The following is a 24,456-nucleotide window of genomic DNA, read 5'->3' as shown; positions in this document are numbered from 1 at the left end:
AACTTGCAATATACACTGAGTTTACACATGCTATAAAAAAGTGATTTTGTCTAACCAATCAAGATCAATATCAACTATTTATAATAAATTTTTTCATAAAATTAAATAACTTTCTATTCTCTCAATTCAAATGTGATATAAATATATAATGTTTATTTTTTCTTCAAATGTCATGGTAAGAATAATTTAATTTCAATATATAAGACCAATGATTCATCATTTCAAAAAGAAAAATAAAGGATTAACGTGCCTCTTAACGTTAGAATAGAGGAATATAAATATCTAATTTTCTATTATGTTATTTCAAAATGTTCAAAACTTTAAAGTTTAAATGATATTTGAACTAATCCAACATCCATAAAATTTTCTTAAAATTATAATTATCATTTGCACATGTTTAATTTCTTTTCATAAGCAAACTCATATAATTGAAAAGAATATAAAATGTAAGTGATCTTTTAAAATAAAATTTTTGAAAATAAAGTGTAAAATTGAATATATTGTTTAGAATTTCTCAACAACAATCAAGATATCATATATCATTTATTTAATTTGCAACACTCAAAATATGTCATTTGTAAAAATACTTACATATTATATGAATGCTTAATTTTTCTCTGGCACAATTTTTTGAAATTAAAGTAATGAGCCTCTTTCTCATTTTTAATATGCAAGTGACAAATTTTAGACTTATTGGTTGATATTTATATAGATTCCTTTTGTCTTTTTCATTGGCAAGGGGACAATGCATTAATATTGTGTATTATTGTTATTATGATGATGATTATTATCATTATTATTACTACTATTTCTTCAATATATATCCACGTGACATTAAACTATACGATCAGTACTTTTCCTTAAAAAAGAATGTGAGGACCACTAAAATAAGATATTGATATACAAGTCTCAGGAAATAAGCTAATTATGTTGCGGTCCTTAGAAACTTGCTTGACAATAATTTTATTTGCCGAATATTGACCCTCTCCATAACCAGTAAAAGATAGTGATGACTGTTGAGCTCGTAAATCGTAATTATCATTATTTACAATCAAAATTTTTAAGCATCATGTGACTTAACACTTTAAACTCAAGCTCAATTTCTCGGGGAAAAAATGTAGTTGTCGATGCTGAAGGATTTATTTCTGAAGCCTTTATAGTCTCTAAATCTCTCTTGATGATATGATTAACATGGGAGAAAGTTGAGGTTCAAGGGTTAGGGGAGACCGGTGATGCGGTCAAAATTTTCAAGAAACATAGAAAGTTTGGTTTAAGGCTAAATCATGATTAAGGAAATGATAATTAGGGATTGAATTATATGGTGGTGCATAAAATGGAATGTTGAAAACTCATATATCATGTTATAATTAAGTAATTTATTTAGTTTTCTTAATCTTTTCAAATTAATCAATCCACTTTTATATTTAAAAACGGAGGTAATAATAGATGAGATTTGAGTAGGTTTTCCCGATTCCGGTAAAATATATGGAAAGGGAATTCTAAATATTATGAGATATAAGTAACCAACAATCATACCCGCTCTCAAGTATGGAGGTCTATAAATACAAACACAGACAAAAACCTTCTCTGCTCACAGCCAAATTATCTCAAGCGATGAAGACTACGTTGCTCGCCCTCTGCCTTGTCTTTGCCTTCATTACACCCGTCAAAGCTGGTGTTGTGGTTGACACTGATGGCGACTTCATCATAAATGGTGGCCCATACTACATCCTCCCAGCGGTTGGCAGTGGCGTCGGCCTTGCCGCTACCGGCAACGAAACTTGCCCTCTTAGCGTCGTTCAAACTTCCGAACGCGCCAACGGTTTGCTCACCGCACTTTCTTCTCCATGCTTTTTCTATTTTCTCCCAACAGACTTAAATGCAGAGTTCACCGTCGTTGCACCACCAAAGTGCACGACCAAACCAGCCAAATGGAGGGTGGTCATCGGAAAAGATGTGGCAAAGCAGCAAGTGAAACTTTATGGGTACCGAGACACCCTAAACGTGTGTTTCAAATTCACACATATCATGGTATGACCTATAAGATAGTGTTCTGTTCCTTTGGTGACCATTCTTGCGGAGCTCTTGGGATTTCCAAGGACGATGAGGGAAACAGGATTTTTGTTATCGATGATGATAACCCTTTCGCTGTTGTGTTTCGCAAGGCTGGATCTTTTGCTGATCAGTGAAGAGCGTCCTTACTATTACTGCGTGTTGCAAGTAGTTTAGTTACTCCTCTGGTCCTAAATGTAAGACCCTTATACACACTAGAATAAGAGTCTTATATTTATGACCGGAGGAGTAACTCCTGCACTTACAGAAGAAATAAAATAATAATGCTATTTCATGTGTTTTCCTTTTTCTATCTCTATACACGAAGCCTCCAAAGGAAAATGCTGAGTGCATGTCTTCCTTCTCTCCCTCTTTCTGTTCTATATATATGTTATGTTTACAGTATCGTACGTACTACTTAAATTACTCCAGATCCGGTTTGGGTGGTGCTGATAAGAACCGTCGACATCTGATCTGACTGTACAGATTTAATATTTTTATTAGAAAATTACTTTTTAAAAAATATAGTTATTTGGCAACAAAAAAAAAAAAGAAAAAAATCATAGTCAACCAAATTATCTTTATTTTAAGGCTGAAGTATACTTTTAGTCCTTTAAATATATATATGAGGTCTCATTTTAGTCCCTTAAGTTCCTTAAGTTTATAAAGTGTAATTGTAGTCCTTAAAATTTAACATCATTCTTATTACTAACAGAATATGTTAACTAAGCAAAGTTAAGCAATGATTGTGTAATGCTGACGAAACAAACTTAATAACTCACATTATTTTAATTCTCATTTCTCACTTGCTAGCAATAAACTCAGATTTTAATCAAAATAATAATAATGATAATTTAAAAAAACCCCAGTTTTAATCTGATCCAATATTTGTTTCATCTGTTCTCCCTTCCCCATCAAAACCCTTCTCCTATTACCAATGCCCTTCTTCCTCCATGAATCTCCCAACGCACTGGCTGTTGATTTTAATGCATGAATTATTGAGAAATAATTCAAAATTCAATCCCTAAAATTACAATCTTGTTGATTCTAAATATTGAGAAACCATTTCGTCTCATGATCTAATCTCCTTCTTTATATATAAACTATCGACTCCAATCAAAACTTCCTTAACGTTGGTATTGTGACCCATTATTAATTCTCTCTAGTTGTCTGAACAAAAAATAAGCTTCCTTAACATTCATAGATTTGCTTGCTTCAACGTCTTCAATGACTCCAATCAAAAGCTTACAATGCGATGCCATTTTTCATGTGTATACAAAGTCTAAGTCCATTATGCACTGTTACTGGCCACAGCCACAGTCTCAATCTCGTCTACTTCAATCCCCCAAAATAATCCAAGAATACCAACAATTAAAAAAAATCCCCCTAGAATCAGTAACAATATCCTCGGGGTTATTTAGTAAGGAGAGGCATGAAATTTAGTTGAATGAAAGGAAACTCATGGTTAGAGGAGGAATAGAGGAGAGGAAGAGAAGGAAACCGTTGGGCTAAGGAAGTTACCTCCAAAGGCGAGGTCGACAGCCAATTTCCTAAGTAATTGATGGCATAGGTATTGAGCGGCGGAGATTCATGGAGGAAGAAGGGCATCGGAGGCGGAAGACGGTTTCGATAGACAAGGAAGAGCACGGTGTTGATGAAAACATGGATTAAAAACTGAGTTTTTTTCTATTATTATTGTTGTTGTTAAAATCTGAATTTTTTTTAAAAAGTTTGAGTTGATGTGTAGGATTAAAATAATATAACTTATTAAGCTTGCTTCGTCAGAATTGCACAGTCACTTCTTAACTTCGCTTGCATTTTTTATTAGCAAGGTTAATGGTGTTAAATTTTAAGGACTAAAAATACACTTTATAAACATAAGATGAAACCTCATATATACTTAAAGGACCAAAAATATATTTTAGCCTTATTTTAAATTCATACCCATTAAAATACTTGTTTTAAAAAGGATAAAAAATAAATCGAAAGGTGACATTGAAAGTCACTTTCTGTGTTGATTATAAAAAGAAACTGACATAAAAAGTGTATAAAACTTCAACTTACTTACAAAAATGTCACTGCTTCTATTTTACTTTGCTTCTTCTTACAACCAACATAAAAAGACAACGTAAAAGCTATATTTTATAGTAGTGATAATTGAACCATCCATTTATCATCATCTCTCCTCCATTTTCTTCATCATTTTCGTTCACACAAAGCAAGGGGGAGAGAAAGAGAGCGCTTCAAGCATCCAAAATGGAGGCAAAAATATTTAGAAGTGAGAGAAACAAAAATAAAGCTAAATCTCCCACTAAACCACCTCAAATAGAAAATACTCTCCAAAAAAGTTGGTCCTTTCATCAATAGCTTTATTCCGATCCTATGATTTTGGATTTCTCAAAGTATGAGTTCTAAGGCAGCAAGCTAGAGCAAGAACTAAAAAAAAGCACGAATCATGTGCTAAAAGGGGAAGAGGTAAGTAAACTTTCTTTTGGCATAGTTTTCATTTTGAATAACTTGCTATATTAATATTTGAATTGAATGGTCACCCTAATCTGCTGTGACAAACCTCTATTTTATTATGATATTTTACATCTTATTTGGGGATTTTGTTTTGTTAAATGAGCTTAAATACATCTGTTGTTATTGATTATGTTTGGAATTAATTGCGTGAGAATAAGGATAAAATGGGCGAAAAGTAGATATATTTTATTATATCTTTACTTTTATGTGAGAATAAATAATACTACCTCTCGTTTTTACTACAAACTAACTTTTATATTTAGGACTGAAGGTAGTATTACATTTATTGGTTTATATTGTAGTTAGTTTTGGGAAATTAATTACTAAAGGCTAGAAACAGAAGCAAAATTCAAGGACTGGAAAAATGGCAGCCAATATCTGGAATTTGAAGGGAACAAGAAGAAAAAAAAACTAAGGGACCAATAGCTAGTGAAAACGGTGCGTTTACGAATTAAACAAGAGAGTAATCCAGACTGTTCACAGAAACTGCACAATAATCACTTTACTCTCATATCTCCACGACGTGTTTAGCAGCAGGTCTATCAGAGGCGATTTCTTCTAATTTTTCTGTGAGTTTCCAGCTGAGAAAATTAAAGAGCAGGTCGTGCTTTTGGTAATCATGGGAACCCTTTGATTCCAGAACTGAAATATCCTCTTCCTCCACACAAATTCATCCCGGTGTTCATCATTTGTTTTCTCCCATTTTTCTATCAGTCTAGATCTCTCACACCTTTCTCTCTTGCTTTCTCCCATCTTCTCTCTGATTCCTTCATCACATTCATACTCAATATTCCTGCCTTCTACCATGGCTGTACCTTCGATGATTCTTGGTGATGAGACTCTTATGGACGTTTTGGGTCGCCAGATTTCTGGTTCCTTCGGCAATAATGGATAACGGCTACAGCTTGGAACTGGAATAAGGGAGTTCATCAAATCCATTCTTTCGCACCTTCTAATTACTTTATTACGATTGTTATGCTCCCCTAAACTTCAAATTTGAAAAGGAGTTTAATCTATTTTATAAGCTTCAAAGTTTGTCTTAACATTTTCTTTTTCAATTATGCTCTTAATTATTTATTCTCTCTTATTCGTTATACTTTTTCTAATCACATTTTTTCACACATTCTTTCTCATTATTTTTCTCATTTATTATAAAGACATATTAAAAAACAAAAAAATATTTTTATAATATTTATTATTTTTAACTAATTTTAACTAATTATTCGTTGTACGCAAATTAGTTATTGAAAACTTATAATAAGAATTAAAGAGTATTTTTCTAGAATATACTACATCTATCTTATTCTTAATATAAAATTTAGTTGTTTGGAACAGATATTGTAAACAAATTTCGAGGTAAAATTTCAGACTGATTGCTGAGAGAAGATAAACGATGAGTGAGAGAATATTCTCTAATTAGTGTCAATTATTAAGGACATATGTAGGACAAAACATTAATACCTTGATGTCTGATGTTTTGTCTTTTTTAATTGACGTGTCTCCGTCGCTGGTCGATCCATCACAACTGTGCAGCCATCACAGCCACACAACGGTGGCCTGTGGCGACAAGGTTTGCTTGAACGACGGAAGTTAAAATGCACGTAACCATAAATAGAACATTTTGTCCTCTAGTTTCACACCCCACCAATTTCATAGATAAATCTTCTAAATAAAGATTAATTTTAAAAGTTTACCACGATGTTTGATTAATTTTCTACAGAGAGTTCTTTTTTTTTAACAGTGATTTTTAGTCCCGTTTAATATGAAGTATTAAGAATGAGAAGAGATGAAATTAGAAAAAAAAAACTACAAAAAACATACTCCTTTGGTCCTTAATATAGGATCTAATTTTTGAGTTGATTTTGATCCTAAATATAAGACCCATTTATCATATTTATTAATTTTCTCTAAATTACCCCTATGGATACTCCTTCAACCATAATCAAGTAGAAGAGGGAGAAAGGGTGTTAAGAAAGATGATTATGGTGTTTTAGGAAAAATGTGTCACTTTTCTTATAATTAACTAACTTACCTAACTTTCTTAATTTAATCAAATTAGTTAAATGGGTCTTATATTAAAGACCGGAAGAGTATTTAGTATGAGAAATTACTTGTTACTTAAAATTAATCAAATTTATGTGGGTGAATTTGGAAAATACCATACGGATTGACCTAAAATGTAACTATTAATATGGCGACATTTTAATCCCCTCACTAAAAATATTACATGATTAGCAACTACAAAAAATTTCAGTTATAATTGAATTGAATTTCAAGATGTGATGATCTTTCTTTTGTTTTTTGTGTTAACTTGCATTGCGTAATATCTAAACTTTTCGTGCCACACAGTTATGGACTGTGATGATAAGGTTTCACTTAAAGATAAGAATTAAAATGCGCACGTGGCCATAAACAGAACACTTCGTTCTCTAGTTTCACTCACCACCAATTTCATAGATGAATCTACTAAATTTCATCCTCCGAAAAAAAAGAAAAATCAGCTAGAATGTTCAAGAGAAATCTTGAAAGTTATCCCTGAAACTGAAAGTCACATTTTAAACTGAAGTATTTGATTTCGTCCTTAAAAGTTTTTTTTTTCCATTGACATTTAAAACTCACTCAATTTAAAGAACTACTACCTCCAGTCCAAATTATAAAACTCCGTTTATAGTATACAAATAAAATTTTATAATTAGAACCAGATGTAGTATATATTATGGGGGACCTTTTAAAGTGGCAACTAAAATTCTTACACTTAATTTAGTGACAACAAAAAGTCACAATCATAATTGAATTCAAAGATGTAATCATCTTTTTCTTTCTCCTCCCCCCCCCCCAAAATTTTTTGTGTCACTTGCGTCGGGTAATATCTAAACTGCCCCTCCTTCTCATACCGTGGAAGTTCTATAAATAGAACCCTTCATCCTCTCTTCTCTACACACCAAGAGCAACGAAGACCACCATGCTTGCCCTCTTCCTTCTCCTTGCCTTCGCCTCTTCGGCCACAGCTGGTGTTGTTCTGGACACAAATGGCGACGCGGTTGATAACAACGGCGCCGCCTACTACATCCTCCCGGATATTTTTGCAAAAGGCGGAGGCTTAGCCCTAGCCAGCACCGGCAACGAAACTTGCCCTCTTACCGTCGTGCAATTACCATCGGAAGTCCAAAACGGCTTGCCTCTGAGAATTTCGTCTCCATTAAGAATTGCAATCATCAAAACAGACATGAGTGTGGATATCTCCTTCATTGCTGTACCATTATGTGCTTCTACACCGTCCAAGTGGACCGTTGTTGAGGGCGAGGAAGGCACAAAGTCGGTGAAAATCACTGGGTACGGTAACACTTTGAAGGGTTGGTTCAGGATTCAGAATTACAGTCGCTTGGCGTATAAGATTGTGTTCTGTCCCACTGATGCTGATTCTTGTGAAGATGTTGGGATTTCAACGGATGATGATGGAAATAGGCGTTTGGTTATCTCTAATGGCAACCCTTTCGCTGTTGTGTTCGTGAAAGCTACATCACTTGAAGCTTGATGAGTCTATATATAAAAGTATCAAATCGTCTATCAATAAGATCATTTGAATGATATTTCCCTGTGATAATTTATGAAATTTAAGTCCAGATTTTCTAAGCTCACTAGACATTGCTCAAAAGATAGGTTTACTTTCTCTCTTTTTTTTTTTTTTTTTTTGAAAAAATCGCAAATAAAGACCCAAAAAATTATGCAATTGCAATGTGAGTTCTTGAATTAACAAAATTTCTGTCAAGACCGGCTTTTAAATATAAATTATGAAATATTGAGAAAAGTACTAAAATACCCCCATTTGTTGAAAAAAGCAAAGAAAACAATCATTCTTCTTCTCTTTCTTCGGCGGCCTCATCTCCTTCTCTTCTCTTCACTTCCTCTCTCTCTCTCCTTCTCCTTCTCCCCCAACCCCCCTTCTCCATCTCAACGCTGCATCAGCACAACACAAACTCTTCAACCCGCCATTTATGAGCTCAAAATAAAAAAAATAATTAAAAAAAAGGACCTCCAGGCTGGATAATACCTTCAACTTAAAAAGTTAGGGTTAAAATATATATGCTCCCTATTAGAAATGAGAACCATATTATAACGAGGCCCACGCAGGCAGCGAGTGATAATTAATGAAAGATGATATTCCTATTTTCCAGCTGTTGTCACGTTTGTTCTGAAATTGACATGATAAAGATTTAATAATTAAGTAAACAAAACCATTTGCATGTTTCATGGGCTGATGTGGAACCCAGAAACAAACCTCGCAGCCTTTGAATTGTTGCGACCATCAAATATTGTATGGTTTCGTTCTCTCAGTATTATTATATATTTGTTTTATTTGGTTGAAATGAAATGATATTTTTGATTTTATTTGGTTGTAATTTTCTCAGACTTTTAACTCCCTATTTCATACTTGTAATTTTCTATTGCAGATGTGTAATTTCCTATTTCAAACTTGTTATTTAATATTGCATATTTATAATTTTTTATTTTAAACTTGTAATTTCCTATTTTAGACTTGTAATTCTTTATTATAGACTTGTAATTCCCTATTCTGGATTTGGTATTCCTTATTTTAAACTTATAATTTTCTATTTTAGACTTGTAATTTTCTATTTCATATTTGTAATTCCCTATTTCAGATTTATTATACCTTATTGCATACTTGTAATTCCTTATTTCAAACTTGTTATTCCTTATTGCATACTTGTAATTTCCTATTTCAAACTTATTATTGGCTATTGCAGACTTAGAAATAACAATTTAACTTAGTTGAAAAATAGCTGCTATCATAGTCATATTTACTATTTTATAGTTCATGAAATTGGAAAAATAAGTGAATTTCACACTCTTGCTAATGATTGATCATGGAAAATAACAAGTGTTGAAAGGATATTCACAATTTAATTGTCAATGACAAATCTAGCATGAAAAATAACGAGTTTTGAAATGTTATTTATAATAATTTTAAGTTTTAACAAAAATTAACATTACTTCCACAATTTAGTTGCCAATAGCAAATTTAATATGGGAAATAGCAAGTGTCATTACAAAAAGCAGCTCAATATCAACCACTACAAAAAAAAGACTTTAGGCGATGACTTTTGGCGGCGACAAAAAAAGTCGCAGCTGAAAGTCCACTTTCTGCAACGACTTTTTAGTGTCACCACTGAAGGTCCAACTTTCAATGGCGACTTTCTAATGTTACCCCTGAAGGTCTGACTTTCAGCAACGACTTTCTAATGTTGCTGCTCAAAGTATAATCTAATAATATATTTTATTTTACAATAATAATAAACAAATTTAATCCAGCTCAACGGCAAGGAGATTGGACACGAAAGGAGGTGGTCACCAGTTCGAATCTTGAAGAAGACACATTTAAGGTGAAAATATTTGGGCAGTGACGTGGCATGAGAGTGGTGATATGGCAACGACGTGGAGGTGGCTAGTGATGACGTGGTGTCCAGTCGGTGATGATGTGGTGACCGATAGCAACGAGGTGGAGGTGGCGAATGATGACGTGGCGCCAACGATGATAACATTGCGTCATTAAAGCCAATTTTTTTTAGGCATTACTTTCAGCGGTGACAAAAAAAAGTCACCGCTGGAAGTCATTTTGGTTTGTCACTGCCAAAAGTTCTTTTAGCGGCAACAATAGGGTTGCCACTGAAAGTAGCTTTCAGTGGTGACATTTGTCGCCACTGAAACTTCTAAAAGTCACTGCTAAAAGTGTCTTTCAGTGGCAACTTTTTTGGTCGCTGCTAAAAGTTTTCAACCATGGTCGCTACGGCAACAACTTTTAAAAAGCGAGTTTTTATCACCACTAAAGGTCAATCTTTTTGTAGTGAACAGAATTAGCAATGGAAAATTATTTCATCACTAATTTCTTATGGAAATTCTGTCACTAAATTTAGCGACAGATTAGCAACGGAATTTCTGTCTGTCGCTAATCCGTCAAAAAATATGTCAATAAATATTTAGCGACGAAATTTTTTTCATCAGAAATATCCGTCGCTAAATTATTTGTCATAAAAGTTTTCATCACTAATTCCGTCGTTAATCTGTCACTAATTTTAAATTTCATTATTTTAGATTATAATCTTACAACAATTTATATAATAACATAATTAAAAATATAATGATTTAAATATATTTTTAATTGTAAAACAAATTGATATATTTGTGGAGTTGGTGTTAATAAATATATCATCATCATTCATGTGATCATTAGGTACATGCTGAGAATAGGAAGACAATTTCTTAGAAAACTTGTTTATATTTCATTAAAATCAATTCCTCTTGATTATTAATAATAATTAAAAAATATAATAAGAATATTAATAACTTTCTTATACAAATTGATATAAGAAAGAAATAATTTTATCATATGTATAATATATTGAAAGATATAATATATAATAGATATTCAAAACCAAAAAATAAATTTATATGAATACAAACTAATATTAAAATGAATTTTGAATTTCAATCATATAATCAATGAAGAAAAAACCAGACCGGATTGGCCGGTTCAACCGAAAAACCAGTGAACTGGTCTCTGATCCGGTCTGATTGAGGGAAAAGGACAATGTTCAAACTGGTAAAAAACCGATTCAACCAGTAAGAACCGGTAAAAACTAGGTAAACTACCTGTTAAGATGGGTTACCCGGTTTGGTGATTTCAATCTTCCAACCTCAGGAAAAGAGCTCATTTTACATTTAAAAAAAATTAAACACAATGAATATTTGGAGAAAAAAACTAAAAAAGAAAGAAAAGAAACTCTAAATCTCTCTGCTAGTCTATCTAGAATGCTAGAACTCATCTGTGTCTATCGTTGCTAAGCCGTGGTCTTCACTCTTCACTTCTTGCTCTGTCACCGCTGCTGTTAGTACTACCTATCTTTATCTCAGTATTCGACCCACCGACTCAGCTCATGTTGCTCATGGAAAATAAGGAAAAAGAGAGGGGAGAGAGAGAGACTGTGATTGAAGATTTGAAGGTAAGGATGAAGAGAGAAAAAAGAAGAGAGCGAAGGCTTGGTGAGAAGAGATAAGATCGGTGTGCAGGTGTAGAGGAGTGAAAGTGTGAAACAAAAGGCAATGGTGTGATTTGATGGGTCTGTGGCAGGAGGGAAAGAGTAGAGAAAAATAAAAGCAAAAACTAAAAACTTGAAATGATGGGTCCGTGTGGCAGGAGGCAAAGAGTGGAGGAATAAAAAAAAACTGAAAACTTGAAAAAGTAAAACAGGCCACATGATTGAAGATCGAGGATGTGAAATAAAAGTAAAAAAGTAAAAACAGAAAAAATTTTAATGTATGAAGAAGAGAGAGAATTAAAAGAAAAAATAAATAAATTAATTAAATAATGCTTTTTGTTGGTTAAAATAGGAATATTCTTACATATTTAATTAAATGATATTATTTTAATTATTACTAGTCTGATCCCGGTCTGACCCACCCAGTGTCTCAACCGGTTTACTGACCGGTCCAGTTTTTTGTTCCTTGCATATAATTGATACCCATGATATACATTGATTTTGGTCTTCTATGCCAAAACAAATGGTATATATAAAGAATTTTAAGAAAATAAATTACATAGAATACATACATATACAAGTAGGAGACTATTATTTATCATAATCTATTCAAATCATTTATTTTTTTACTAGAATAATTTATTAGATTTTATTATACTAGTTATTTTTTGAATAACTAGATTTTTTTACTAATTATAAATGGCTTTCATCAAATATATAAATCACATATAGATAATATAATATAATGTAATATAATATATATAATTAAATTGGATATCTTATCAATGTTAATTAAAAAATTTTAAAAATATTTATGAAAAAATTATTTATGATTTAAATTCAAAATTAGTGTCATTGGAAATTGAGATTATATTGAAAATATTTTTTAAAAAATAAAACATTATGATGCGATGCAGCAAGCTAACTCCTCAACTTCCAGTGATCGATTGCAAATCCCAACTGGATCAATCACAAGAGCAAGAGCTAAAAGAATTAAGGAAGCTTTGAGTGGGCTAATGCAAGACACCTTGACAAAGCAAATGGCATTTGTTGGAGTATCAAATCTGGATGAAAATGTTGAGGACGTCACTAACATTATTTGGGCTGAAAATGGAGCTGCTAATCATATCTCGGGCTTGGAGACTTCAAATTAGGGAGCTTGGATCAACTACAACACATGAGAAGACTCATTTGGGCCTAATTAATCATATTTTGGGCTTAATATGCTGATTATATTTTATTAAATGTATTTGAGCGAAAATTCATGATTTGTTGGCAAATTTGACTTTTGAGTTTCCAAGTTTCCTAAATCAAGTCCTCATTATTTTATTTAAGTTAGTATTTTATATTTTGGTTTTCTAGGTTGCGTTTAATGCTTTTTAGGTCAGATTTCTGAATGTATCCTTTATAAGATATTGTAACCCTTATTTTGGAGGCAGATTTAGAATTTGAATGAAAAGGTTGCATTTTGCAATTTCTGACTTGAGAGAGATTCTCTCTGGGGTTCTTCATTGAACTAACAAACTTATCAAGGCTTGATCAACCTTGTGGCGTCTTTCAACACTTTGGGTCCTTGTTCTTTCGTGTTCAAGGGTTCAAGTGGATCACCAGACCTTCATTTATGTTCTTGGGGTGTGTATATTCAGATTAGTTGTAGATTCGTGGGATTTTTCCCTTTTGGGTTCACACCACAGTATAACATAAATAGTAAAACAAATATTTAAAAATTATTTTGTCATTAAAATAGTTATGATTAAAATTATCATATAGTTTATTTTTAGTTTTTAATAATATATATGTATATAATATTGTTTGTGCAAAAAAATATTATAGATATTTAATTTTGCATAGTAAGTTAACAGGTTCATTGCAGCTCAACTAGTAAAGCCACATATGTGTGCAGACGAGGTCCTGGATTTAAGCCATGGAGAAGTCACTTTGAGGAAGAATTATGTGGTGGCGACACGTGGCATCACAAGATGACATGTGAGGTGGCAGCACACGTGGCAGGCAAAGGATGAGGTGGCAGCGACCTATGCCGATCATTGCCGAGGTGGCAAGGACACGAGGAGGTAGTCAACAATCGTCACTAGTGATGATTTGGTGACTGGAAGAGACGCCACGTGGCATTTTAATTTTTTTTAAAAAAATAGGGTTAGCAACGAATTAACTACAGAAAAATTCCATCGCTAATTTGCATCAAAAATTTCTCTGAATAATTAGAGACAGAAAATTTCCGTCGGTAATTAGTGACGAAAAATTCTATTGCTCATCCGTGGCTAATTAGCGGCGGAGTTGAAATTTCATCACTAATCCAATTAGCCAGAAAGGAATTAGTGACAAAACAAATTCCATAGCTAATTCCATTCTGTCGCTAAATAAAAAATTTTATCGTTAAATTCCGTCACTAATTACATGTTTTTTTGTGGTGTGTTGAAAAGTTATTCACAACAATTTAAGTTTTAGCGGACATTAACATCATTTTCACAATTTAGTTGCCAATGACAAATCTAGTATGAGAAATAATAAGTATTCAAAAGCTATTTACAATAAGTTAAGTTTTCTTATTATAAATTTCAATTTTAAATACTTCTTTTAATCAACATTGAATAGCCACAGTTTAATTATGTCTTTTGTATTTTACAAGTTTAGGAGAGTATATCTCTTCTCTTGTTGTGTTTCTCCAACTGCTCTCAATGCCAAAAAAATAAAGAAAATTATATTCATTTTCATCAAGATTGTACACTAAAGAAAACTGAATGACAACATGGGGACAAATTATATCTTGATCTTACTGCACTGTGAATTAGCTGTGTTTTTTTTTTTTTTTTATTACTTTAGTACGCGTGAATCACATGTAGTGGTTGGAACTAGGCTGTCGATGTATGTTTTTCCTGTCTATTTTCTCATAAAACGGAGCTTGGTATTTATTGCCATAAAGTGATTAATTGCATCTAGAAAATCTGGTGTGTGCGTGTATTCATTGATAAACTATCTGAAGAAGGAATCATAATTCATAAATCATTTTTTGTCTTTTATGCTATGGAGAAGCAAAAGCTTGCCATTTATCTAAGGACAGATCTCATAGTGTTTAAGCAGGAAGGGATCTGAGCAATGGAGGAGCTATGGAGAAAGAGATTAGGCATGAAGAGGATGAAGAGTGCGTAACCCTTCTCCCTCAGTTTCGTCTTCAACATCTCCGTTGCGGTCTTGCGCATGAGAATATATGGGCTTGCTTGGTTTCTTGTTTTGAAAATAATTTTTTGTTTTTAAAAACAGAAAAACCAAAAAACTTGTTTAGCAATTTTTTTTAGTTAATTGTTTTAAAAAACAAAAAAATGTTTTAAAAAACTAAAAAACCAAAACAACTTTTACTTTTTTTTTTGTTTTTATGTTTTTTATTTTTTTTGTTTTGAAAAATTGGAGAAATCTTCATCTCTTCTCTTCTACTACCTACTACTTATCCCTACCAGTGATAACTATCACTTGTCAAAGTGTAATTTTTATATTTTTTAAAAGTTATTTTCCAAACAATTTTTTTTTGTTTCCAAAACTTGTTCCTAAAAACAATTTTATAAAATTGTTTTTAGAATTAGAAAACAAAGAACAAAAACGAACAGACCCTATGGCTTTTTGTTTTTCAGTTTTTTATTACATAAGCACATCCTGCAATTTTGTCCAGTCATTTGCCTGGGCAGTAGCCCACCTAAGCCAAAGAAGAAAGAGAAAAAGAGTATTTTGGTCCTTTTTTCAACATTTTATAATTCATATTTGAGACCATATCTCTGATAGCAATTTTGTTAATTGAGCTACTCATTTTGTAATTTTATAATTTTAAGGTCTTTTTTGCCTTTTTTTCTTAAAATCTGAACAAAAGATAGGTTTAATTACACACATATGTATACTTTTTGCGACTAATGAAAACAGATATTATAAACAACCTTGGAGGTTAAATTCCAGATGATTGCTGAGAGAAGATAAACGATGAGTGAAAGAATATTCTCAAAACATTATTAAGTGTCAATTATTAAGGACATATGTAGGGCGAAACATTAATACCTTGATCTCTGACGTGTCTCCGTCGTTGGTCGATCTACCACAACCGTACAGCCATCATAACCACACAGCGGTGGCCTGTGGAGACAAGGTTTGCTTGAAAGACAATAGTTAAAATGCACGTGCCCATAAATAGAACATTTTTTTTTGGGTAATATAAATAGAACTTTTTGTCCTCTAGTTTCACACCCCACCAATTTCATAGTAAATCTTCTGAATAAAGAATAATTTTAAAAGTTGTCCACCGCGATATTTGATTGATTTTACTATGGATGGTTCTTTTTTTTTTTTTTTAACAGTGATATTTAGATCTCATTGGGCATAATGAGAGGTGAGGATTAAGACAACCCACTAAAAATGATTAGGCTAACTCATATAAGTGGAATCAGGAAATATCATGGGATTCACCTAAAATGTGACTATTAATGGCGACATTTTAATCCCCTCACTAAAACTATTATTCCCTCCGGTCCTATATATAAGCTTCACTTTTAAAGAGGGATCCGGTTCAAAATATAAGCTTCATTTTTGAGTTTGTTTGAGTATTTATTTTTTTCCTTCTTGTTTTGCCCTTAGGTGACTGTATTTAGTACTCCCCCTCTATCATTAATATTACTTCTATATATTCTCTTTCATCATTTTTTTTCATTTATTGCTTCTCTCATTTACTCTCTTAATAAATAAGGGCAAATTTAAACCAAAAAAAGAAGATACATTTCTAGTATATTTAATATTTTTAACTAATTTTAACTGTTAGTTTGTTAAACGTGATTCAATTATTTGAAGCTTATATATAGAACCGAAGGGAGTACATTATTGGCAACTACCAAAAATCAGTCATAATTGAATTTCAAGACGTGATAATCTTCTTGTTTTTTTTTTGGGGTGTCAACTTGCATCGTGTAACGGCTAAACTAACCGCCGTTTCGTACCACACAGTTATGGCCTGTGATGATAAGATTTTATTCAGAGATAAGAATTAAAACGCGCTCGTGCCCACAGACAGAACATTTCGTTTTCTAGGTTCATTCACCACCAATTTCATTGACGGTGTCATCCTTCAAGAGACTGAAAGTCACATTTTCAACTGCAGTATTTGATTTCACTCTTGAAAGTTCATTTTTTTTCATGTAAAGTTCATTCTTTTCAGTGAGACATTTAGAGGGTGTTTAGATGAATACGAAACTATGGTTTTAAAAGTAATTTTACAGTATACAAAGTAAATATGTGAAAGAGTTTGTCTCAATTTGTAAAAAAGTGCTTTTTAAAAATACTTTCTTAGTTACCCAAATACCACCTTAAAAGTCATCGCCCTTGAAGTAACTATTACCGGGGACTTTTTAATGTGGTCACTAAAAATTTTTTTTTGGTGTCAACCTGCGTCGAGTAATATCTAAACTACCCCTCCTTCTCATACAATGTAAGCTCTGTAAATAAATAGAACCCTTCATCCTCTTGTTTCTAAACACAAAGACAACATCCCAGAAACACAAAGCAAATGAAGACCACCATGTTTGCCCTCTTCCTTCTCCTTGCTTTCGCTTCTTCGGCCACAGCCGATGTTGTCCTTGACGCAAACGGTGAGCCGGTTAGTAACAACGGCGGCGCCTACTACATCCTCCCGGATATTTTTGCAAAAGGCGGTGGCTTAGACGTAGCCAGCACGGACAGCGAAACTTGCCCTCTTACCGCCGGGCAATTACCATCGGAAGTCTGAAACGGCTTGTCGCTGAGAATTTCATCACCATTAAAAATTGCAACCATCACAACAGACATGAATGTGGATATCTCCTTCATTGCTGTACCCATATGTGCTCCTGCACCGTCCAAGTGGACCATTGTTGTGGGAGAGGAAGGCACTAAGTCTGTGAAAATCACTGGTTACGATAACACTTTGAAGGGTTGGTTCAGGATTCAGAATTACGATAGCTTGGCGTATAAGATTGTGTTCTGTCTAACCGATGCTGGTTCTTGTGAAGATGTTGGGATTTCAAGTGATGATTATGGAAATAGGCGTTTGCTTATCTCTAATGGAAACCCTTTCGCTGTTGTGTTCGTGAAATCTCCGTCACTTGAAGCTTGATGAGTCTAGAGAAGTATCAAATCGTCTATCAATAAGATCACTTGGATGATATTTCCTTGTGATAATTTGTGACGATTAAATAAAATTATGCTTCAACTGGCTCTCTTGCACCTCTCTCTCTCTCTCTCTCTCTCTCTCTCTGTGCTTGTAAATTTTTTGTTGTTTAGGACATTTTGCTTTATTAATTTGTTGAGTGCTTTGCTTGTATGTTGGTTCGTTTTCCATTTTTGGTTTCTTAAGTTTTTAAGTATTGTTGGGTGGAATTGGAAGTAACTCTCCTAAAATTGTTTTCTACGTTAACACCAATTGCAACACAAGACTTCGCGCTTTAAGTGGTCACCGTCAATTTAAATCTGACCCAATTTTTTGAAATTAAAGTAATGAACCTCCTTCTCATTTTTAATCTGCAAGTGACAAATTTTAGACTTACTGGTTGATATTTATATAGATTCCTTTTATCTTTTTCATTGGCAAGGGGACAAGGTTTTAAAATTGTGTATTATTATTATTACTATTTCTTCAATATATATCCACGTGACATTAAACTATACGATCAGTACTTTTCCTTTTAAAAAAAAAAAAGAATATGAGGACCACTAAATAAGATATTGATATACAAGTCTCAGGAAATAAGCTAATTAGATTGCGGTCCTTAGAAACTTGCTTGACAATAATTTTATTTGCCGAATATTGACCCTCTCCATAACCAGTAAAAGATAGTGATAACTGTTGAGCTCGTAAATCGTAATTATCATTATTTATAATCAAAATTGTTAAGCATCATGTGACTTAACACTTTAAACTCAAGCTCAATTTCTGAGAAAAAAATGTATTTGTCGATGCTGAAGGATTTATAGTACTTGTTTTTGAAGCCCTTATGGTCTCCAAATCTCTCTTGATGATATGATTAGCAAGGGAGAAAGTCGAGGTTCGAGGGTTAGGGGAGGCCGGTGAATCGGTGATGCTGTCAAAATTTTCAAGAAACGTAGAAAGTTTGATTTGAGGCTATATCATGATTAATCAAGGAAATGATAATTAGGGACTGAATTATATGGTAGTGCATAAAATGGAATGTTGAAAACTCAATTTTTCTTTCCCGTTAGATACCCACTGCTGAACAGGGCAACATGGAGAGGGCATTTGTTAATTTTGACGCAAAAAGTAAAAGTGAGGCAATATGGAGGAGAGGGAATTTGTTAATTTTGATGCAAAAAGTGAAAGTGAGAAAATGATTTCGGAATCATTAGATTTTAAATTGGAAAATTCTGCCAAAATCCTCTATATTTCAGCCTAAGCAAACTGTAGGAGGAGGAGTGTGAGTTCGTTAAATTGGAGTTTAAATATGGATTCTAAATACAAAAAATTAGGACAAATAACATGTGGAATTAATTTTGCAGCAAAGTGGATATAAAGTTCAAGTAGAGAGGATTAACTTTTACCAAAAAACAAAATAGAGAGGATTAACCCTCCTAGCGTCCTAATCTATATCTTATGAATGGTCAGTAATGTCCAATATGCCATGTTCATATTTAGGCTTTGACATTTGCAAATGACCTATAAGAATACAACATACAAGAGGAGAAAAGAACAAAGTATTAAGTGAGAAAAGTAGAAAAAGTTAACTAACTTCAATGTTAATGCTGTGTTGGTTGTTTTCCATATTTTTGAGTTAAAGTTTATGGTTGAACATGTAAATCCTTACTATGTGTACGCGTCCTGGCGTTGTGCATGTTCCCATTTCATGGCATATTATTGAGTTGAAGTCGTTAATATTATTCTTGGTGATTTTGCTAATGATATTTCTTTTGAATTCTCACTCCTCTTTGACAATGTACTAATGTAGGAGCAAGCTCATCCAAGAGAAGGGCAAAGAGGTGGAAATGAAGAATGAAAGATTTAATATTCCATACTTGTTTTTATTTTGGAAGGGAAAGTTGCGTGCCTAATATATGAAGGCTATGTACTACTTCTGGTTTTAAATATAAGAGCTAGTTGGAGATTAAATTTGGTCATAAATATAAAATACCAATCCACTTTATCTTCCATATTTAGCCTCTTTTAGTAAAGTAGTCTCTATGGTTATTATACATGTTAAATGATTTATATTATCATGTACATGATTAACTAAGATATTTTACAAAAGATAATGCCTATTTATTAAAAAAAACTAACTTGACTAATTTTCTCAATATTTGCAAATTAGTTATCTAGCTCTTATATTGATGATAAGAAGTAATAGTATATTATGTGACTTATAGTGTTTTGTTTGGTATGTGGATGGTCACTTGAATATGTCAAATATCATCAAGCATGTTAAAAGTATAAGCAAACGTGAGGAAAATGGGATCTAATAAGATCAAGTAAAAAATGAATTTGAAGGATGAAGAAGCACTAATTAGGACGAAATTTTGTGGGCAGCTGAATTAGTTTGATCACGAAATCTTGGAAGTAAATAATAAATATCTCAAGCTTCAAAAGAAGTCCTAGTTTGCTAAAATTGAACATACATGTGGTAAGTTATGAATTTTTGAAGTTATAGTAAATTTTGAAAAGAAAAAAAACTGTATGAGCTAACGAACAGTAAACTTTCGCGCTTTTTTCTGGAAGTAATGAGCATGTGTTTGAACCATTCTGTAATTTTTTTTTTTATAGAGCACGTGAAGAACTTTAATTAGAAACTTACGAAGATCATGGAATTATTTTTTGAGTGAATTATTTTTTTTTTAGCGAAAAATATCTTAGAATTTTAAATGATAACACTTGAAATAAGCATTTGGCTGTCGCTGATCAGGACAAGATAGAAAAAGGGAGCGAATCCTGAAAACGAATGGAGATAACGAATGAATGATTTCGAAAAACATAAGATCTTAACTTAAAACTTTGAGATTCAATTTTATAAATTCTTTCACTTTGTTATACTACCTCCAGTTCTTAATATAAGAACTGATAGAGGGTTGAATTCAATTCTAAATATAAAACTTTCATCTATTGTGTCCCCTTTATTTATTCAAACTAAGCCTATTGAGTGCATGTGTTAAGAAAATTGGCATTATAAGATAATTTCAATTCAAATGATTTAAAAGAGTATTTTAGGAAAACCAATACATATTTTTAACAAATAACTAATTAACCACTTTTTTTAATCTAATCAAATTAGTTAAGTAAATTTTATATTAAGAAATGAAGATAATATATGATTTATTAATTACTACGGATAGAACAGAACATTAATAGCTTCATCGCTGATGTTTCGCCTTTTTTTTCATGGACGTGTCTCCCTCTTTTCCATCTACCACAACCGCAAATCTATTACGACCACACAGCTGTGGCCTGTGGAGACAGGATTTCGTTGAAAAGACAAGAATTAAAATGCACGTGACCAAAAACGAAGCATTTCGTCCTCTAGTTTGGAGGGTTGGTTCAAGATTCAGAATTATATATAGCAGGTGGGCGTATAAGATTGTGTTCTGTCCTAAAAATTCTGACTCTTCTGAAGATACTGGCATTTCGAGGGACAGTAATGAAAATGAGATTTGGTTATTATCTCAAAATCCTTTGAATAGTTCATATTATATTATAGTAATAGTTTTATAAAATATGAAATCCGAATCTTTCATTATTTAATTTGATCTAACGGAAGAAATAAGATTCTGAGAAGAAGAGGAGGAAAAAAAATTATAAGAGTATCTCCTCCCTCTTTCACTGTTGTATTGTGTCCGTGAAAGCTGCTGGGTCACTTGTTGCTTAATTAATGAAGGATAATTCCTTCTAATAATTTATGACATTTAAAATTATGGCTCTATTGCACTTCTCTCTCTCTCAATTTGGCTTGGAACATTTTGCTTTCTTAATTTACATTTTTCTCTCTTGATTTATCAAGTGTTGTGAGGTTGAATTGGAAGTAACTCGTTTAAAAATGTTTTTCATATTCATAGGGACTGGACCGCAAGATTGTGTGCTTAAATGGTCACCATCAATTTAAATATGACGCCATTTTGAAATTATTATTGATAAGATATTTCTGAATTTAATAATTCTAAAAAAACTGTGAATTTAAATGAATTTTGAATTGTTTAACACTGAAATTTCTTCTTGGAATCTTGGGACTAAAAAATTCGAAAATTTTTTATTGTTAAAAAATATGTTCCATAAGAAGAAAAAAAAAAATATATATATATATATATTATAGTCCGTTTATTGCCATGATTTTTTTTTTCTTGCGAATACATAAGTGAAGGAGGTATGTACATTTTGTTTTATCTTTTTCTTCATTCGACAATTAATTGTAGATACAAAAAAAAGTAATAGAAATATTTTTTTTGAAATGTTTTTATATCGCTTTTAGTATCCCAACACGTTAGAGGGAAAGCTTATTAGTAAAATTTAGTTTAAACTGATAAATGAATATACACTGAGTAAACATTTATTGTAGAAGAGAGATAAGAGGGAAAATTTAAAAACAAGGACCTAAAAAAGATAATGTTTATTAGAAAGGATCTTAAAAATTGTAATTATTCAAGAGGACTAAATATAAAACATGAATTTAAAAATACTAAACTGCTCCGGAAATAGGGTGAAGAAGGCGCATCATCAATGGTAGAAGGCAATGTTGTTATTGTGGGATGCTGGCATTATTTTTCTTCTAATTATAACGCAGTAGTATGCTTTTGTTTGTAGTTTCAAATACTCTTTGTTCTACGGTTTTGTTCATAAAGGGTAGTGGATTTCGCAAATCCAGATACAAACATTTAGAATCCACCCAAAAGCCACGAGAATAATAAGCTTGCATAATTGAAGATGAAGCTTATCAGTTGAGTTCAATTCTAACTATGCTAATATTATAACAGGTGTTTGGATGAAAACAAAATCATGGTTTTAAAAGTAATTTTACGATATACGAAGTAAATATGTGGAGTAGCTGTTGGCGGCAGCAAAGGAGGAACAGCAAATCCAGTTCGAGTCATGTCACAAGGACACTGTCCTTGAGAGATATTCCGCAACCCCTCGGTGTAACAGGCAGCGGCACTCCCCAGGATCAAACGAACCCTTCCTGCGAAGCAAGGTAGCAGAACAGCGAAAGCGACTGTAACAAGAAACACAGCGGGAGAGAAGAGGAAGAGGACGGAACAGTGTATCTTTCACGCTGTCTGGACAGTCCCTTATATAGGCGCGAATGGCCACATCACCGGAAGACGCATCCCTTTGTTTCGCCGAGCGGGTACGACCGAAGCAATGCAAGGTTCCGTTGGAGATGGAACAACACGAACGTTGGTGCACACAACGTTCGTTTACACCCCACGAGACGCGTCCGGTCGGCCACAAAACGAGACGGCAAGCCTCTTGACTTTTAACAGGTCCAAAATAAGGCTTTTCTGGTAAGCAAAATTTTATTAAAAAAATATTCAACAAAGTTTTAAAATAATTTTCGTAAAATGAGGCTTTGCCATGTCTAATTCACGCGCAGGGGGGAATCGCCGGTTTACAACTGCGTTTCCCTCCTGGTGGCCCATTGTTGTATGCGCGAGGCCCACTTCCCTCTTGGCCCATTTATCCCCCCAAGGATGCTTGATCTCATTTATACACTTAGACTTCTTCTCATCTTTCCCATGTGGGACTTTATTTGACACACACATTGCATTGTTTCACAACAATCCCCCACATGTGTCAAATAAAGAGCCAGAGTTACACACATGGGTATAATCATTGTATCTAGTGGTTCTTGCGACTATGAACTAGACCTAGACCGATAACACTTAGTACACAGAGATGCCAGTGAAGCCTGCTTCTATGAACTGTCATCTCTTCGGCATGTACCAGAGGCATCAAAAGTCAGATTATACCCCCACATTTCCGCTGTTAACGACGGTTTTGCGCGTTATAACGGCTGTGTGCGTGCCTGGTGCATAACGAATGCTCTAGAGATTTTGCCATGATCTCATAGGAGCGGCCCCACTCCACATTCGTAAAGGTGATTTCATTTAAGTGTACCTGCACTGAATACACCATCCCGTAGGATTTGAAATCATTAAGAGCTTTGCTCAACCCTCCAATATGCAATCTAGCACTTTCTCGCACATCATAGGAAGGGACTAGTAATTTTGGTTTAGTGCTAGCAGTACTAACGAGCGACTTGTTTTTACCCATTGAACCTTCTTCATGGGATCACCAATCACAAAGGTTGGGTTGCCATCGCTGTCGTAATCATACTGGCTTTAGTCCCATTCCCCTCGATGTTTCAATAATTTGTTTCCTCCCTAGGGGTTTGTTAATGGATCTGCTAGGTTCATTTCTGACCTCACAAAATCGATTGAGATCACCTCGTCCTTTAGCAACTGCCTTAAAATATTGTGTCTTAATCGAATGTGTCTGCTTTTGCCATTAAATGTTTTATTTTTTGCTGTGGCTATTGCTGCCTAGTTATCATAGTGTAATGATATTGATGGCGTTGGCTTGTCTCCCAATGGGATATTTGCTAAGAAGTTTTTCAACCACTCTGTACCAGCGAATTCCATAGCAACTAACTCAGAATCCCTTGAGGATCGAGTTATGATGCTTTGTTTGGCTGACTTCCAAGTGACAGCTCCACCACCAAATGTAAAAACATAACCGCTAGTGGACTTTGTCTCGTCTGAATCTGAGATCCAATTAGCATCACTGTATCCTTCTAATACAGCGGGAAATCCACTA

General features: G+C 33.3%; 2 protein-coding genes across 2 annotated transcripts; both read left to right on the top strand.

The window, feature by feature from the left end:
* Positions 1 to 1,614: 1,614 nt before the first annotated feature.
* LOC114747354 (kunitz-type trypsin inhibitor KTI1-like) lies at positions 1,615 to 8,173 on the top strand. Its single transcript, XM_028935674.1, has 2 exons — positions 1,615 to 2,004; positions 7,490 to 8,173. Exons 1-2 carry the CDS (start codon positions 1,615 to 1,617, stop codon positions 8,108 to 8,110), a joined length of 1,011 nt encoding a protein of 336 aa, XP_028791507.1. The 3' UTR covers positions 8,111 to 8,173.
* An 8,945-nt stretch (positions 8,174 to 17,118) lies between these two features.
* LOC114747353 (kunitz-type trypsin inhibitor KTI2-like) lies at positions 17,119 to 17,769 on the top strand. The gene is made up of 2 exons (XM_028935673.1): positions 17,119 to 17,329; positions 17,459 to 17,769. The coding sequence occupies exons 1-2, from the start codon at positions 17,185 to 17,187 to the stop codon at positions 17,767 to 17,769; spliced, it is 456 nt and encodes a 151-aa protein (XP_028791506.1). The 5' UTR covers positions 17,119 to 17,184.
* The last annotated feature ends 6,687 nt before the right edge of the window (positions 17,770 to 24,456 follow it).

Source organism: Neltuma alba, unplaced genomic scaffold (assembly GCF_004799145.2).
Source record: "Neltuma alba isolate B1F8T4 unplaced genomic scaffold, ASM479914v2 tig00005276_pilon, whole genome shotgun sequence".
NCBI lineage: Eukaryota > Viridiplantae > Streptophyta > Magnoliopsida > Fabales > Fabaceae > Neltuma > Neltuma alba.
The sequence above is the reverse complement of the archived record's forward strand: the minus strand, read 5'-3'. Positions and strand labels throughout refer to the sequence as shown.

Coding starts and splice junctions, on each gene's coding strand:
- LOC114747354 (XM_028935674.1), top strand. CDS start 1,615: ATGAAGACTACGTTGCTCGCCCTCTGCCTTGTCTTTGCCTTCATTACA. Junction 2,005..7,489: donor GGTACCGAGACACCCTAAAC/GTGTGTTTCAAA, acceptor TTCTATAAATAG/AACCCTTCATCCTCTCTTCT.
- LOC114747353 (XM_028935673.1), top strand. CDS start 17,185: ATGAAGACCACCATGTTTGCCCTCTTCCTTCTCCTTGCTTTCGCTTCT. Junction 17,330..17,458: donor GGATATTTTTGCAAAAGGCG/GTGGCTTAGACG, acceptor CCATCACAACAG/ACATGAATGTGGATATCTCC.